General features: G+C 59.1%; 1 protein-coding gene across 2 annotated transcripts; it reads left to right on the top strand.

Moving 5' to 3' along the window:
• Positions 1–522: 522 nt before the first annotated feature.
• On the top strand, positions 523–12137 carry PRELP (proline and arginine rich end leucine rich repeat protein). Of its 2 annotated transcripts, none has more exons than XM_035561604.2 (3): positions 523–850; positions 7135–8095; positions 9994–12137. In XM_035561604.2, the coding sequence occupies exons 2-3, from the start codon at positions 7150–7152 to the stop codon at positions 10170–10172; spliced, it is 1125 nt and encodes a 374-aa protein (XP_035417497.1). In that variant the 5' UTR covers positions 523–850; positions 7135–7149; the 3' UTR covers positions 10173–12137. The 2 variants fall into 2 exon arrangements, with proteins under 2 accessions (XP_035417497.1, XP_035417498.1); XM_035561605.2 differs by lacking the exon at positions 523–850 and adding an exon at positions 2036–2316 and having other exon boundaries at positions 9994–12129.
• The last annotated feature ends 1650 nt before the right edge of the window (positions 12138–13787 follow it).

Genomic DNA, 13787 nt, shown 5'->3' with positions numbered 1-13787 from the left:
CTGGGAGCAGAATCGTCCCCCCTGAGCTCCACGAGCCCCTGCAGACCCCACAGTGGGGTCCCTCGGCCACGTCCCCTCCGTGCAGAGCAGTTTTCCAGCCCAGGACCTGGCTGAAGCTGAAGGTAAAACCCAGCAGCCCTGCACCACTGCTGCTCCATTTTCTCCGCTTTATTAAACATCATCGGGATTTAAATTAAGGCAACTCCAGCCGGCAGTGAATGAAACCCACATCGTGTCGCAGGGTGCCATCTGCCAGACAGGAGCAGAGACCCCAGCACAGGGCTGAGCAGGGTGGGGGGCAGCTGGAAGTCCCCACGCCGTGCCACCCACCCACGGGGGACATCGCAGGGAGCCCAGTGGCACGCGCCGAGCCCCGGCTCGCGAGGCAGACGCGTGGCTGGAAAACGCCGTCCCGAGCACACACGCTCCCGGAGCAGGGGCCGCGGCAAGGGAAGGGCTTATTCCAATTATTAATTAGCTTTGTTTTTAAACACGGGCCCCGAGCAGCCTCCGCAGCAGAAGGAATTGTTATTAAACGCCAGCCCTCCGGCAGGCAGGCAGGCCATGTGCGCGCGGCGGAGCCCGCAGCGCTTTGGCTGCCAGATAAAGACGTTTTTGTTGTCATCTCGCCTCCGTCCCAGCCCTCCGCCTCCCGCGCTCCCACCCACCCTCGGCCAGCGGCTCCCAGGAACAAAACCCCCGCGCGCCGCGCTCGGCCAACGCTCGCTCGTGGCGGAGCCGCGGTGCCGAGAGGAGGAGGAGGAGGAGGAGGAGGAGGAGGAGGGAGACAGCCAGAGAGAAATTGTCTTGGGGATTAATAAGAGGCAGGAGGAGGGAGAGGTGCACGCAGGTAAGCTGTGGGCAGGTGCTTTCCCCCGAGGCTCTTCTCGCCTTGCCTGGTCGAGCCTGGATGCTGCACTGGTCCACGATGCTCCTGCCCTCTCCGGCCTCTCTTACACGCACAGCGGCATTTGCTGGTCCTTTTCTCTCTCCTCTGTTGGGTTTTCTGTTCTTCAGCAGCTGGAGTCTTTTGTTTCCTTCCCCTTTTCCCTTTTATTTTGCAGGAGTTTTGTTCAGCATGGGGAAAGGCTGGGGGTGGAGGGGGCTGCGAGCCAGAAGAAAGTCCCGTGCGCGGCGGCGTTGGGGCTGCTGCCAGGCGCTTTCTGTGGGGGTGAGCGAGGACCCCCTGGTCCCCCCCTGCTCCGACCCACGCTCCCAACCACACACAGGCTTGGGTCTTGCTCTCCAGCCTGGTAGGAGAGCTAGGGGGGCCAGGGGGGGCTGCGCAGCCCGAGCCATGCCCCGGGCAATCCCCTGCCTGGGAAAGCAGCAGGAAAAGTGTGCGAGGAGGGGGAGAGAGGCTGGGAGGAGAGCGCACACCTCCGGAGCTGGGGCTGCTCCCGGCACTTCGTGCACCGTGGGCACCGGGGTGCTGAGCTCCTGGTTTCCAGCAGGGTCTGCAGGGGAACGGGGCAGGGGGCTGCTGAGGGTCCCGAGCGGTGAGCCAGGTGGCACAGCGCAGCCACACAACTTCTTGATGCCCCAGGGGTGATGTCCAGCGAGGTTTTCTGAGTTTCAGCGGCAGAGCCCTGCGCCCCCACCCAAAGGGCAGAGCCCGGATCCCATTCCCGGGGCACGTAGCGCCCGTTTTGCCACCCCGCTCAGCCAGCTTTGAGCCAGCTGCAGGGAGGCGCAGCCCCCCCCCCAGCCCCGCCGTGGGGAGAGGCACGGCTGGGAGCCGGCTCTTTGTGTCTGCTCCAGCAGAGGCAGGAGACGAGGGAGGAGGCAGCGATGTTCACTCAAGTCCTGGGGAAATGTTTCGGTGCACAGAATAGACTCATCTTTATCCCGAACCCTCCCTTCCCCTCCTGTTTGAGAGCTGTGTGCTTTTAGGAAAAGCATCCCCAGGGCGAAAAGCAAAAAAAAATTCATCCTCTTGGCAGCCAGAGGCAAAGCACGCAGCACATGAAGGCTTGGAAACTTTCCTGGGAGCCTGTGATCGCGGGGCCTGCCTTATGTGGTGCTCGGCCGACAGCATCCCGCGAGCCGCGGTGCTGCCTCGGGGAAGGAGCCGCTCCTGGGCCAGCCCAGCACCGAGCAGGATTGAGCCAGCGCGGCGTGCTGGGTGTCCATGCCTGCCGGCGGGGCGAGGGACTGAGTGCTTCCACCTGGGAAGGGATAAAAGCACAGCTGCGGGAGGTTTCCTCTGCCTTGGGAAGAGGCTGGAAGGGAGGGATGAGGCAGAAGGAGCTGATAAAGCATCAGCGAGCGGTTCCCAACTTGTAGAGAAAGCAGAGCTGGAGGGGCTGGCACGAGGTATCTGCTGGGAGGGGAGGAGGGGGGGCGTGGGGCAGGCTCGAGGCTGAGCTGCGAGCTCTTTGGAAGTGTTTTCTCCCGTGATTTGTTTTTGTGGGTGCTCAGCTGCTGCCCCGTGTGTGGCAAGGGGTCTGCGGGCGGGCTGAGCCGGAGGCTCAGGAAGGGCTGGGACACGCGGTGCTGGAGGAGGAGGAGGAGGAATTGCTGGCAGAGGAAGGCAGCAGAGGTGCTCGCTGCCTTCCCACGGGCCCTCCAGCTGGGAGGAGGTTGCAGTGAACGTGGCGAGCCTTTTGCAAGGAGTCTGGTGGCTGTGGAATGGTGAGGAAATGCTGCTGGCACGCAGAGGGACACAGGGACCAGGCAGCATCTCGCAGCCCTCGAGCTGAGCCCAGAAATGTTGCTCATGAGCGTGTCTGAGCTGCTTTCCAGCAGGGCTGCAGCAGGTCCCCTGGGACCCCCGTGTCCTGTATGGACACGTCACGAGGAGAAATGCAGCGGGGGCCCTCGGCTGCGTGCTGGCTCCGGTCCCAGCCAGGCAGACAGCCCACGGCTGGGAAAGTGCTAGGAAAGGGTCAGAGGAGTGGCTCGTTGCATCAGTGCTCCCCAGGGTGCCCGGGGGACGTGCGGGTGTCTGCCTTCCCCTCGGAGGACGGGCTTGCACCGTGTTTAGCCTTTTTCCAGCATTCCCAGCACTGCTGGATAAAGGACTCCCTGTTTCGGTTCCAGCTGAGCAGACCCAGACTCTTGCAGAGAGGCTAATGGGCTGTTACGGCAGCTGGAGGCGGAGGGAGGCCAACAGGGGAGCTTTGCTGGCTCCTTTGGGTTATTTTTAGGTTGCCTTCCTTGTTCTGCTTTAGCGCGCAGGTTCCCAGCGAGGCTGGGGGCGTTTTCCAGCCGGGGGGACAGAGGCGCTATGCGGGCTGGAGGCAGCAGTGGGAGAGCTGTGAAGGGCTGCGGGCAATGGGCTAGAAGGAGTCCCTGGTCCAGCCACCAAGGCTTTGCCCTCACCTCCCCAAAGCCAAAGGCTCCCTTTTTTCCCCTGGCACTTTTACAGGAGCAGGGGTCCTAGATCCATCAGGGACAGCTGCCCCGAGCCAGCTGCCACCCTCGGCATGCCCAATGGCTGCAGGAGGAAGTGGGGAGGGCAGGGGGCACCCAAGGGAGAGAGTTGTGACTTCTGCCTGGGGTAAATCCCCCGATGACCTTTGCAAAGCTCCCTCTTCCCCCAGCAGCTGTGATTTTTGCCTGCCCTTGGCACCAGTCGCTGTGCCATCGGTGGGAGCTGCTTGGGAGCTATGGGTTAGCGAGATGCAACAAAGATAAACTGTTGGGAAAGCAAACACTGGCGGCATTTGGGGCTGGAATTTCCAGCTGTTGTGCTGCATTTTTGTCAATTGTAACAGGGTGAGTGAGTGTGCAGCTGCCTCTCCTGGGAAAATCCAGGCTGGCATCTGCTGGGTGCTGTGGTCTTGCACCTGGGCCAAGCTGCTCAGCCCAGGAGGTATCTGAGCAGATTTAGCTCATGAGTTGAGTCTTTTCCTCACACCGAGCAGTTAGTTTCCTGAATGCATTCATTGCTTCATGATTTGACTTAATTCCAACTGCAGGGATTCCTCGGGGTACCCAGGATTTGGGCTGCCCTGCCCATAGGGGACCGGTGGGAAAGGTCGAGGGGAGGCATTTGCAGAGCAGGCGCCGTGCCACAGGTTCAGCAGCCAGTGCTCGTGCAGGATCAGGGCGTGGGACTTAGAAATCTGCTTCTTGCATTCGCGCCAGTACATTCAACTGTGTGAAAGTCGACGGAGAACAGGCTGCCAACGGTGCTGTGTCCAGGGAGAGCCAGCTTTGAACCTTCCAGCGTGCTGGAGGCGACCGTAAAGCTTGTGACTGCCTCAGGCTCCTTGCTTGTGGCTTTGCGGGGTGCAGCCGGTGGGGACAGGCAGCACAAGGGGCCGCAGTGGTGCTGGCAGCCTGGCGCCCTGCCCGGCCACCATGGGCAGGCTGTGGTCCCATAGGCTGTGGTCCCATCCCCATAGGGACGTGGCAGCGGGGTTGCAGGCGACGCAGTGGATAGGAGGGGTTGCGTCTGCCTTCTGACACTTCCCTTCCGTGCCGACAAATGGCACGTGACGCTGCCATTTGAATTTCTGGCTCCGTGACTATTTCTGCTATAAGCAGAGTCCTGCAACATCCGCAGCTCTAAAACCTCACACAGAGAGGATGGCACGGCTGCACGGGTGTCCGTGCACGTGTGCCAGGTGGCTTCTGAAAGGGTCAAGAGCTGAGCCAGCTCCTGAGCCTGAAGGGGTGACGCTGCTGCCTTGTCCTCCACCCTCGTGGTGACATTGCTCTGCACGGAGCCATGCTCTGCAGGAGGAGGGAGCCAAAATCCTGGACCGTGGCGAGAGCTGGCTGGAATTTTGCATCCCAGCTGCCTCCTCCCTCCACAACCAGCCAAATGCAGACCTCAGCCCCCCCCTCCCCAGCTCCCCTGGGCTTTGTGGGTGTGAAAATCCAGGTCCGAGTTTCGGAGCTGATGCAAAATCCTACAGAAAAGGTCTGGGATGAGGTTGGGGGGAGAGGGTGTGCAGGGAGGGGACATGGCTGGGAGAGGAGCGGGGATGCTGCGGGGCCAGGGAGGGGCCCACGTGCGGTGAATTTTGTCTGTTCTCTGCAGCCTGCTGCTGAATCTGTCCTCTGACAACACGGGAGCACGCACGTACATCCCCGAAGGGGACTGACTGCAGTACTGCTGAGCTGAATATCTGGCAGGGCTCGAGCCCCGTTGCTCTTCCCCCCCCTCCCTGTTCCTCCCTTCCCCCAGTGAGATGCCAGAGCTCTGATTGAAAACAGCAGGCATGGGAGGCTTGTAGGGTTAAACAGAGCCAGATGGGAGCCGAGTGAGACAAAAAGGAAAGTACGAGGCTGGGCCTGGGGGGTGGGGGGGTGAGAACAAGATCTTTTCATGGAGAAAGTCAATTCCTTTGAGCCCCAGGAATGCGTGGGATTGCTTCAAAGGGAGCGGGGCTGGCGTGGCCCCAGGGACTGGGGGCAGCACCCACTGAGGGTCCCTCCAGGCTCCGCGGGTGGGATGCGGGCACTGATGGGAGGCTGCAATGGAAACGGGGTTGCTGTGCTGGGGGGTACCTGGGAAGGCATTTCTATGCCAGGGGAAGGCAGCAGGAGGGGGTTTGGGGGTGTGTGCAGCCCAAGGCAGCCTGATTTTAGCTCCAGCATCACCAAAAGCTTGTGCCCCACTCTGCCATCCATCCCAGCTGCGTTGGCTCCTGCAGCAGCCACTCAGTTAGCCTGGAAGATCCATCCTCCTCCTGGTCTTGTCTTCCTCCCTCCGTCTCACCTCACTCACTTCTCCTTCCCACCCTGCCTCTGCTGAGCTCCTCCATCTGCCTCGCCGTGCATCCAGCTCGGCTCTGCTCCTGCTGGGGTGCCAAATGCGGCTGGGAAAAACCTGGTGAACACCCCCGGGGATCTGCTGCCTGCCCAAAAAGCACGGAGCCTGGCCTGCTCCAGCTGGTCCAGGGAGCATCCAAAGCACCTTCTGCACGGGGCTTTCTGGGGAGCTCGTCTGCAAGGCGCTGGGTTCCTCCATCCTCCAAGCTGCCAGCTGGAGAGCAACCAGCAGGAGCTATGCAGGGAAGGTTGTTGCTGCTCCAGGCAGCAGCAGGGAGGGCAGGGATGGGATAGAAAGCCTCCCTGGGCTTGGTGACAACCACAGAAATCAGGATGTGGTCAAGAGGGGGAGAGGTGGTGTGTGTGGTGGGCTGGTGTCCAGGAGGGGCCCCCTGGAGCAAGCAGAGGCCTTGCCCGATCCTCCCAGATCTCCCACTTCTACTGGGACTCCCCCTAAATTACCAGCCCGACACCCTGCAGTGGGACTGGAGGTGATGGATCACTTATTTGGGCAGCACAGGGAGCTGTCTAGCCAAACACCTTTGGTAGGGCCCATGTGCAATCTTGCAAATGTCCCTTCTATCACGCAGCCTTGGAAGTGTGCCGTCCTGCATTAAAGCCTGGTCCCTGAAGCACAACGCTATCCATCTTCACCGCTCTGCTAACTGCTGCTGGCCTTCCGACACTGTTGCTCAGCCAATTTGTTGCTGAATCATTGATTTTTTGGCTCGAGAGCAAAATTAACCCTAATCCATCAAGGCCTCTGAAGGGGCAATCCATCCTTCTGGGAGAGGGCGCAGCGGCAGCAGGGCTCCTGCCCATCGCTGGGGACATCTGCCCATGGAAGCTGAAGGGATGTTGGGGCTCAGAGCAGGAAAACGTCCCCTCCTGGCCCATCGTTGTCTTGCTTCCCGCTGGCCAGGGGATTTCTGCTCTCCGTTCCTCTTTTCCTGACCCCTTGTCTTGTCCTTTGCCAGATTTATCACCCATTTTCCTTGCAGTTTTAGGACCCTTGTGCAGCTCGATGCTGAAGGAGTGGAATTACCCCTGAGCTCCTTTCTGTGGCTTGTATGTAGGTGACTCTTCCCTCATCCATGGGCTGTTCTTTAAAAAGCCAAAATAAATAAATAAATAAATAAAATCCAACACTCAAAAAAATTAAATGAAACTGGAAAAAAGGCAACCCCCCACAATGGCATAAAGCTGAGCCAGGGAAGGGGGATCTCAGTGACTCATGCTCAAGAGAGGGGTTGGAAGTAAAGATAACTTCCAAGGGGAAGGAGAGAAAATAGCAGGCTGCTGGCAGAGATTTGGGGTAAGCTCCCACTGGCAGAGAGAGCGGTGACGGGAGGCGATGCGGTGCCTAAATCGGGCGCTTCCTAACCCACCTCTTGTTGTCTCCCTCAGGCAAACATCTGGACCATGAAGGTGGCCTTCAGATTGCTTCTCCCACTCATTCTCGTGCTGATCTCGGAGGTGAGCGGGCAGCGGAGGAAGCCCCCACGGAAACCCACCCGCCCGCCTCCCGAGCCCATCGAGCCTGAGGAGCCTGTCGAGCCCACCGAGCTGCCCCCACCCCTGCCTCCTGGTCCCCCATCTGTTTTCCCCGACTGCCCCCGAGAATGCTACTGCCCCCCAGACTTCCCCTCTGCCCTGTACTGTGACAGCCGCAACCTGCGGAAGGTGCCCATCATCCCGCCCCGCATCCACTACCTCTACCTCCAGAACAACTTCATCGACGACCTCCCGGAGGAGTCCTTCAGGAACGCCACGGGGCTGAAATGGGTCAACCTGGACAACAATCGCATCCGCAAGGTGGACAGGAGGGTCCTGGAGAAGCTGGAAAACCTCATCTTCCTCTACATGGAGAAGAACCAGCTGAAGGAGGTGCCCGCCTTCCTGCCGCCCAACCTGGAGCAGCTGCGGCTGAGCAGGAACCAGATCTCCAAGATCCCTGCCGGGGTCTTCAACAAGCTGGAGAACCTGGTGCTCCTGGACCTGCACCACAACAAGCTCAGTGACGGGGTCTTCAACAAAAACACCTTCAAGGGACTCAAGAACCTCATGCAACTCAACCTCGCCCACAACATCCTGAGGAAAATGCCCCCCGGCGTGCCCAACGCCATCCACCAGCTCTTCCTGGACAGGAACAACATCGAGGACATCCCGAGCGACTACTTCAAGGAGTTTCCCAACCTGGCCTTCATCCGGCTCAACTACAACCAGATCTCTGACAAGGGGCTCCCCAAGAACTCCTTCAACCTCACCAACCTGCTGGTGCTGCACCTGGCCCACAACAAGCTCACCAACGTCCCTTTCATCAGCCCCAAGCTGGAGCACCTCTACCTGAACAACAACTCCATTGAAAGTGAGTCCTGTTGGCACATCGGGAGGCCGGGGAGAGGCTCAGGGAATGGATAGGCTTGGGGATGGGAAGCGTTTTGTTTTAAAAGGGCATTTTTTAACCCAGTAGGGTGTGATTTTTTTCAAAGGGGGATGCAATGGTGAGAAGAGCTGGGGATTTTCTGTAGGCAAGCGAGGCCCTGCAGAGGATGGATTTGCGGATGGGGAAGGATAACCCAAGAATTAGGGTGGTAGTAGAGGACCAAGGCTACATCCCCCTTGCTGCTTTAGGGCTTTTGTCACTCATTGCCATGGGCAGCTCTTTTTTGGGGGCTACCTGCCATCTAAATAGTTGCTTCCCCAGCAAGGCTCAGAAATAGGGATATTTAAAAAGGAGAGGCTGTGCATATATTTTAAGAACAGATGCCAAACACACAGTCAAGATGGTTAGAAATAACCCAGCTTAGCTCCCAAGCTGAGCCTCGTAGAGGAAGGAACAGGGAGAACAGGGCTGTGATGGAGGTTGTCTTGGCAAGCCAAGCGGGGCAGTTTCACACCATTCCAGGCGAAGCACAGCAACTTCATGGGAGAGGTGCTGGCCTGTGAAATGTGCGAAGCCAGCCAGCACATTAGAAAAGAAGACAGAGCCCCATTCCTGATCACCCCAGATGTTTCTGCGTTTAGAGGGCCAGCAGCCTGCAGTCCTTGCTGTCGGCAGGGGAGCAGGAATGCAGAGCTCCTGCCAGGAGCCCTCCACGTGCTTCGAGGAAAGCAAGCTGGGCTTTTGTACCTCTGGTTGTAGTGGTTTTATGCGGCTGCAGGACCTGCACGAGGCATCACTTTTTTTGGGAAGCAGACACCAGGCAGGACGCTGGTCCCAGCCCACGGTGTGACACGAGCACTTTGACATGTGGTGGTGTTTATTGGGAGGTGATGGCGTGTGGCTTCACGTGTAAAAGCAGCCCACTGCTGAGGAGGAGATGTAAAATTTCAGCACAGCTTTAACAGGGGGCTCCTGCACTGACTGCAGCACCAGTTGGGATGGGATGAGCGAGAAACGGGCTCCTCTGGAGCCAAGCACTGATGGCGTGGTGGGACGTGGTGCCAGGGAGAGGGGAAAAACCCGCACAAAACCACATCCCTTCTCTGGAGGGGTTCACTGGAGTCAGTTCCCAGGGAAGAGGAACATTGATAAGTGCCTGGTTTTGGGTTAAGCAACTCCAAACTGTCTCAAAGGGGATGGGGGGTGAAGGTGGGGGCTGCTGCTGGCTCAGAGCATTCGTACGGGTACCAGGTCCTGCTGGGGCTGCCCATGGAGAGATGCCTGCGTGGTCGTGCACCTCATATTCCATCTTTTCTTTTTTTCTTTTTTTTTTTTTTTTTTAAACTCAGCTTTTATAAGATTTCAGTCCCTGGGGTTGGGTAATGACATAAGAATCCCCCTTTTTCTTTTCTTTTTAATATTTTTTTGTTTCCCGTAATGCAGGCCCTGGGGTGGGGACAAATGTATGGAAATCCAGAAGCAGGCAACACGCCGGATCAGCGGTTATTAATGTTATCTCCGGTGTAATGGTGCTGGAGCAGGTTTTAGGGGGAACTTTTTGATGGCTTGGCACTGACTAGGCAGGTTTCACATTTGTGGCGATCCCTTTTCTCTCTCAAATGGCTCCGTATTCCTCACCTTGCTTTGGCTGAGCATGACCTCCTTCACTTCCCAACAAAAGCAAGATTTTCCTCTTGCTGGGACCCTGGGGCTGCCCCTGCCTTCTGGGAGAGGCTGGGGATCCCCCCCTCGGTAGCAAAGCAACCCCATTTTGGGGGTGACCCCAGGAGGAGGGGGACAGCTGAGCAGGGAGGGGGGGTCTCTAGCATCCCTCTCTGCGTTCCCTAACTCTCACCCTGCTTTTCCTTCTCTCCCCGCAGAAATCAACGGGACGCAGATCTGCCCCACCTCGCTGATGTCCATCCAGGACTTCTCCCCCTCCGACCTGGACAGCGTGCCCCGGCTCCGGTACCTGCGGCTGGACGGGAACCTGCTGAAGCCCCCCATCCCCTTGGACCTGATGATGTGTTTCCGCCTCCTGCAGTCCGTGGTTTTCTAGCCCCGTGCGCCCCTCCCAGGACTTGGCTTTGCACAGAGACTCGACCCCCCCCGTCGGCATTTGACACTCGGGACCCCCTTTGCCTCCCTCTCCCCCTGCTCACACCCTGCCTCTCCGTCCCTCTCGTGTCCCCACCTTTCCTTGCCTGCAGTGGCTGTGGGTTTGTGTGGCTTCTGCCTCCCTGGGGAGTGTTGGCTGCAGGATGGCAGCGTGGTCCAGGTCACAGCATCAGCCTTGCCTCGCCTGCCCGGACCCTGGCCAGCTCTGGAGCTGGCTCTGTCTCCCCCCTTGACCTGGCCGAGGTTTGGGAGGTCCCATCTTGGTCCCAAAGCACCTCCTGATGGAGCTGAAGTGATAGGATAGGAGTGAGCTGAGCAGCAGGACAGCTAGCACAGGGCCCTGGGATGAAGCTGCTTCAGCTCAGAGGCAGCCACAGCCTGCACAAACACCAAACCCCCAAAATCCTAAACTCCAGCCCGCCTGGGGACGGCCGCATCCCGGTGCTTGGCACCGCAGCGTGCACCAGAGCCGGGCACAGCCCCTTTTTGGGAAGCTCGGGGGGCTGCGTGCCCACGGGACCACCTCCCATCACACCGGGTGGGTCCTGGGGCCACCTCCACCCGTGGATCCCTAGGGAAAAAATAATAAAAAATAAATACATAAAAATAAACCCAGAAACCAAAGCGTGATGGAGCAGGGCTGCCCGGGGGGGGTGGTGCCAGGTCCCCGCCGAGGTCCTTCGTCCCCCGGCCGGCTCGGGGAGCGGGGACTGGGGCTGGCACCGCCGGGCAGGGCCGGCAACGACACCTCGTGGTCGGAGCCACGTCCCAGGACCGGGCCGAGGCAGCCTCGAGCTTTTGGGGAGGCTCCAGCCTCCGCTCTGCCTCGCTCCGGGGGCTCCCCGGCTCCTGGGGCCGGTGGAAATTTGGCAGGAGGCGATGCGCAAGTGGGCTGCCCCCGGGCTCCTGCTCCCCGCGGGGTTTATTTGGTGAGAGCAGCCCCCCTCCTGCATCCCCCCCTTGCCAAATTTCAGCCCCCGCATCCTGCCCCCCCCCCGGGGCTGGGTGACCCCTCGCCATCCCCGCTCCGCTCTCACGACCCCTCTCCTCCCCGCGCCCCCCTCGCCCCGTCGCTTTCTCCAGCCGAACGCGCGCGTCTGGTTTTGCCTTGTGGGTTGGGTGTTTGTTTTTTTTTTTTTGGTTTGCTCGTGTTTTTGTTGTTGTTGTGTTTGAAAAAGGAAAGGGAAGGAAAAGGGAAGAATTATTCCTTTGGAAAAGCTGTTTTTTTATCCCCTCCCCTCCCCGTTTCCACATGTATCGCTTCCCTCTTGGATAGCCGTACCTGCATATATAGGGTGTCCGGGTTTAGAGGGGTTATTCTCTTTTTTTTTTTCTTCTTCCCGGTTCTCAGGATTTAGATTTAAGGCCGAGCATCAGAGGGAAAAAAAAATAATAAAAAAAAATCTCATCAAAATAAGCAGTAAAGCAATAAACCAAAGAAACCAGCCATTACCTCCTTGGTGTTCAGCCACCAAAAATCACCCTTCTCTGGGGTGGGCACGGACAGGCACCGTGCCCCGCTCGCTGGGAAGGGGATGGGGATGGGGACATTCCCTGCAGGGAGCCCCCTCCCCAAGTGCCCTGCATGCACCAGAGCTGGGCTGCAGCCAGCGCTGGAAGGATCGTTGAACCCCTGTGCTAATTTGAGCTGGTTGCGTTTTTTGTTTTTAAAGAATAAAAAGTCTCTTCTCCAACTCTTCCTCCAGTGGGCTTTGTTGGGTTCGACAGGTTTCAACCTTAAACCCGGAGACCCTATGTATATATTTATATATAATGTGTATATATACTGGTAGACTGTACAGATATATCTAGAGACATATGTAGTTCTCGAGTGATTTCAACTTAATGGTATTTTCACTCCTACTCTCCGCAGCAGTGAAAATAAAGTGATTCACAAGGGACCCAGAGCCGCGGCCGGACCTGCCTCTCTCCTTGCACAGGAGCAGCCGCTGCTTCTTTCGGGACCAGAGCTCCTCGCTGGGGGCCAAAAAGGCCCAAAAAGCTGGAGTTCATCTGGGTGCACCCTGCCCACAGTGGGTGGTGGTCAGGCTTCTTGAGCATGTGCCTGTCCTAATGAGCATCCCTGCTAATTAGGAGCACCTGACCTCAGCTGCAGCACCCAGGGCAGTGGGGGCAGCTGATGGGTGTTAGCATCCCCTCCATGCTCTGTGCTGGGGGCAGGTTGTGCAAAACTGGGGCTGAGCTGCCCCATGTCATCTTGGTGCTCCCAGGGAAGCTGGACAAACATCCCTGGGGTGAGTTCGCCCCGGGGGGCAGTGCAGATGGGCTTTGGGACATGGGGGGAAGGCAACTCCCACCTGCAGCAACGTTCCCAGACCCGTGGCTGTACGGGGTGCACACATGCTTTCCCACGAGCGGAACGGGTGTAGGCAGCGATTTTTTCCTCCTGCCTGTCGCTGCAGCTTCAAAATCTCCTCTCACTGCTGCTCTCCCCACGTGAATCACGAGCAGAGAGGGAGGACGGGTGTGGGTGCGGGTGCGAACGCATGGGCTCCGGCGTGGGGCTGCTCACGGGAGCGTGCACGGGGTGTGCGTGTGCGCAGAGCAGGCAGCGAGCTCCCCTTAGGTTTTATTTTATATATATATATTTTTATTTTTCTGCAGCAGAACTAAATCCCCGTGTTTTGTGAGTGGCACATGAATCACGCGCTCCCGGGGTGGGCATCCACTCGCTGCCTCTCCAGGCAAGTCAGCCCCTGCCCCCAGGGGAGCCGAGCACCGCAGAAAAAAGGAGGGAGGGGTTGAGCGGTGATGCCCCCCCCCAGCTGCCACATCGCCTCCATCAAGGTGGCTGCTGAGCCGCCTAATGAGGGGCTTAACGAAGATTAGCAGCAGCCCTTTGCTCTGCTCCGTGCTGAGGGGGCCGGGGCTGTGCTGGCAAGGCGGGGGGGACATGCGTGGGGACAGCCTGGGGGCCGTGGGTGCGTGGACGAGGACGGTCCCCGCTGCGAGGGTGTCCCCGCCTGGCCGGCAGGCAGCACAGATGGGCACGATGTCTCGGGTGGGTGAGCGCGTGGGCTGCGAGCCGTGTGCGAGAGAAGAACGTGTTTGTGGCCGTGGGTGGCTGCGTGGGCACCGAGCTGCCCGGTGCTGCGAGGAGCCCACGGGGCTGCCGCGTGCATCCTGCCCATCCTGGGGTGTCCCAGCCCCGTGGGACATGTTCCAGGCAATGACATCTCCCCGACATGCATAAGGTGAAGCGGGGCCATGAGTTGTAGGTGACGGGTATCCAGCAGCACCCATGGGTGCATGGGTGCATGGGGAGGGAGATGGGGGCATCTCCCATCCCATCCAGGTGAGGGGAGAGGTGCTGCCACACTACATCCACACGTGCTCCCCCTCCCCAAACCACCCCCATGTTTCCAAAGCAACGGTGCACAGAGGGGCTGAGCAGTGGGGGGAGCAAGGTGGGTGGACGAGCTGAATGTCAGGAGCCATCTGGCTGCTGCTGGGCCCATAATGAGCAGGGAGCCCCAAACCCTGGGGAGCGGGGGTTCCCCACACACTCTCTCCATGGCAAGGCCCTACCTGGTGG

This window comes from Cygnus atratus, chromosome 24 (assembly GCF_013377495.2).
Source record: "Cygnus atratus isolate AKBS03 ecotype Queensland, Australia chromosome 24, CAtr_DNAZoo_HiC_assembly, whole genome shotgun sequence".
NCBI classification, from domain to species: Eukaryota; Metazoa; Chordata; class Aves; order Anseriformes; family Anatidae; genus Cygnus; species Cygnus atratus.
This window is presented reverse-complemented; position numbering and strand designations above follow the sequence as displayed.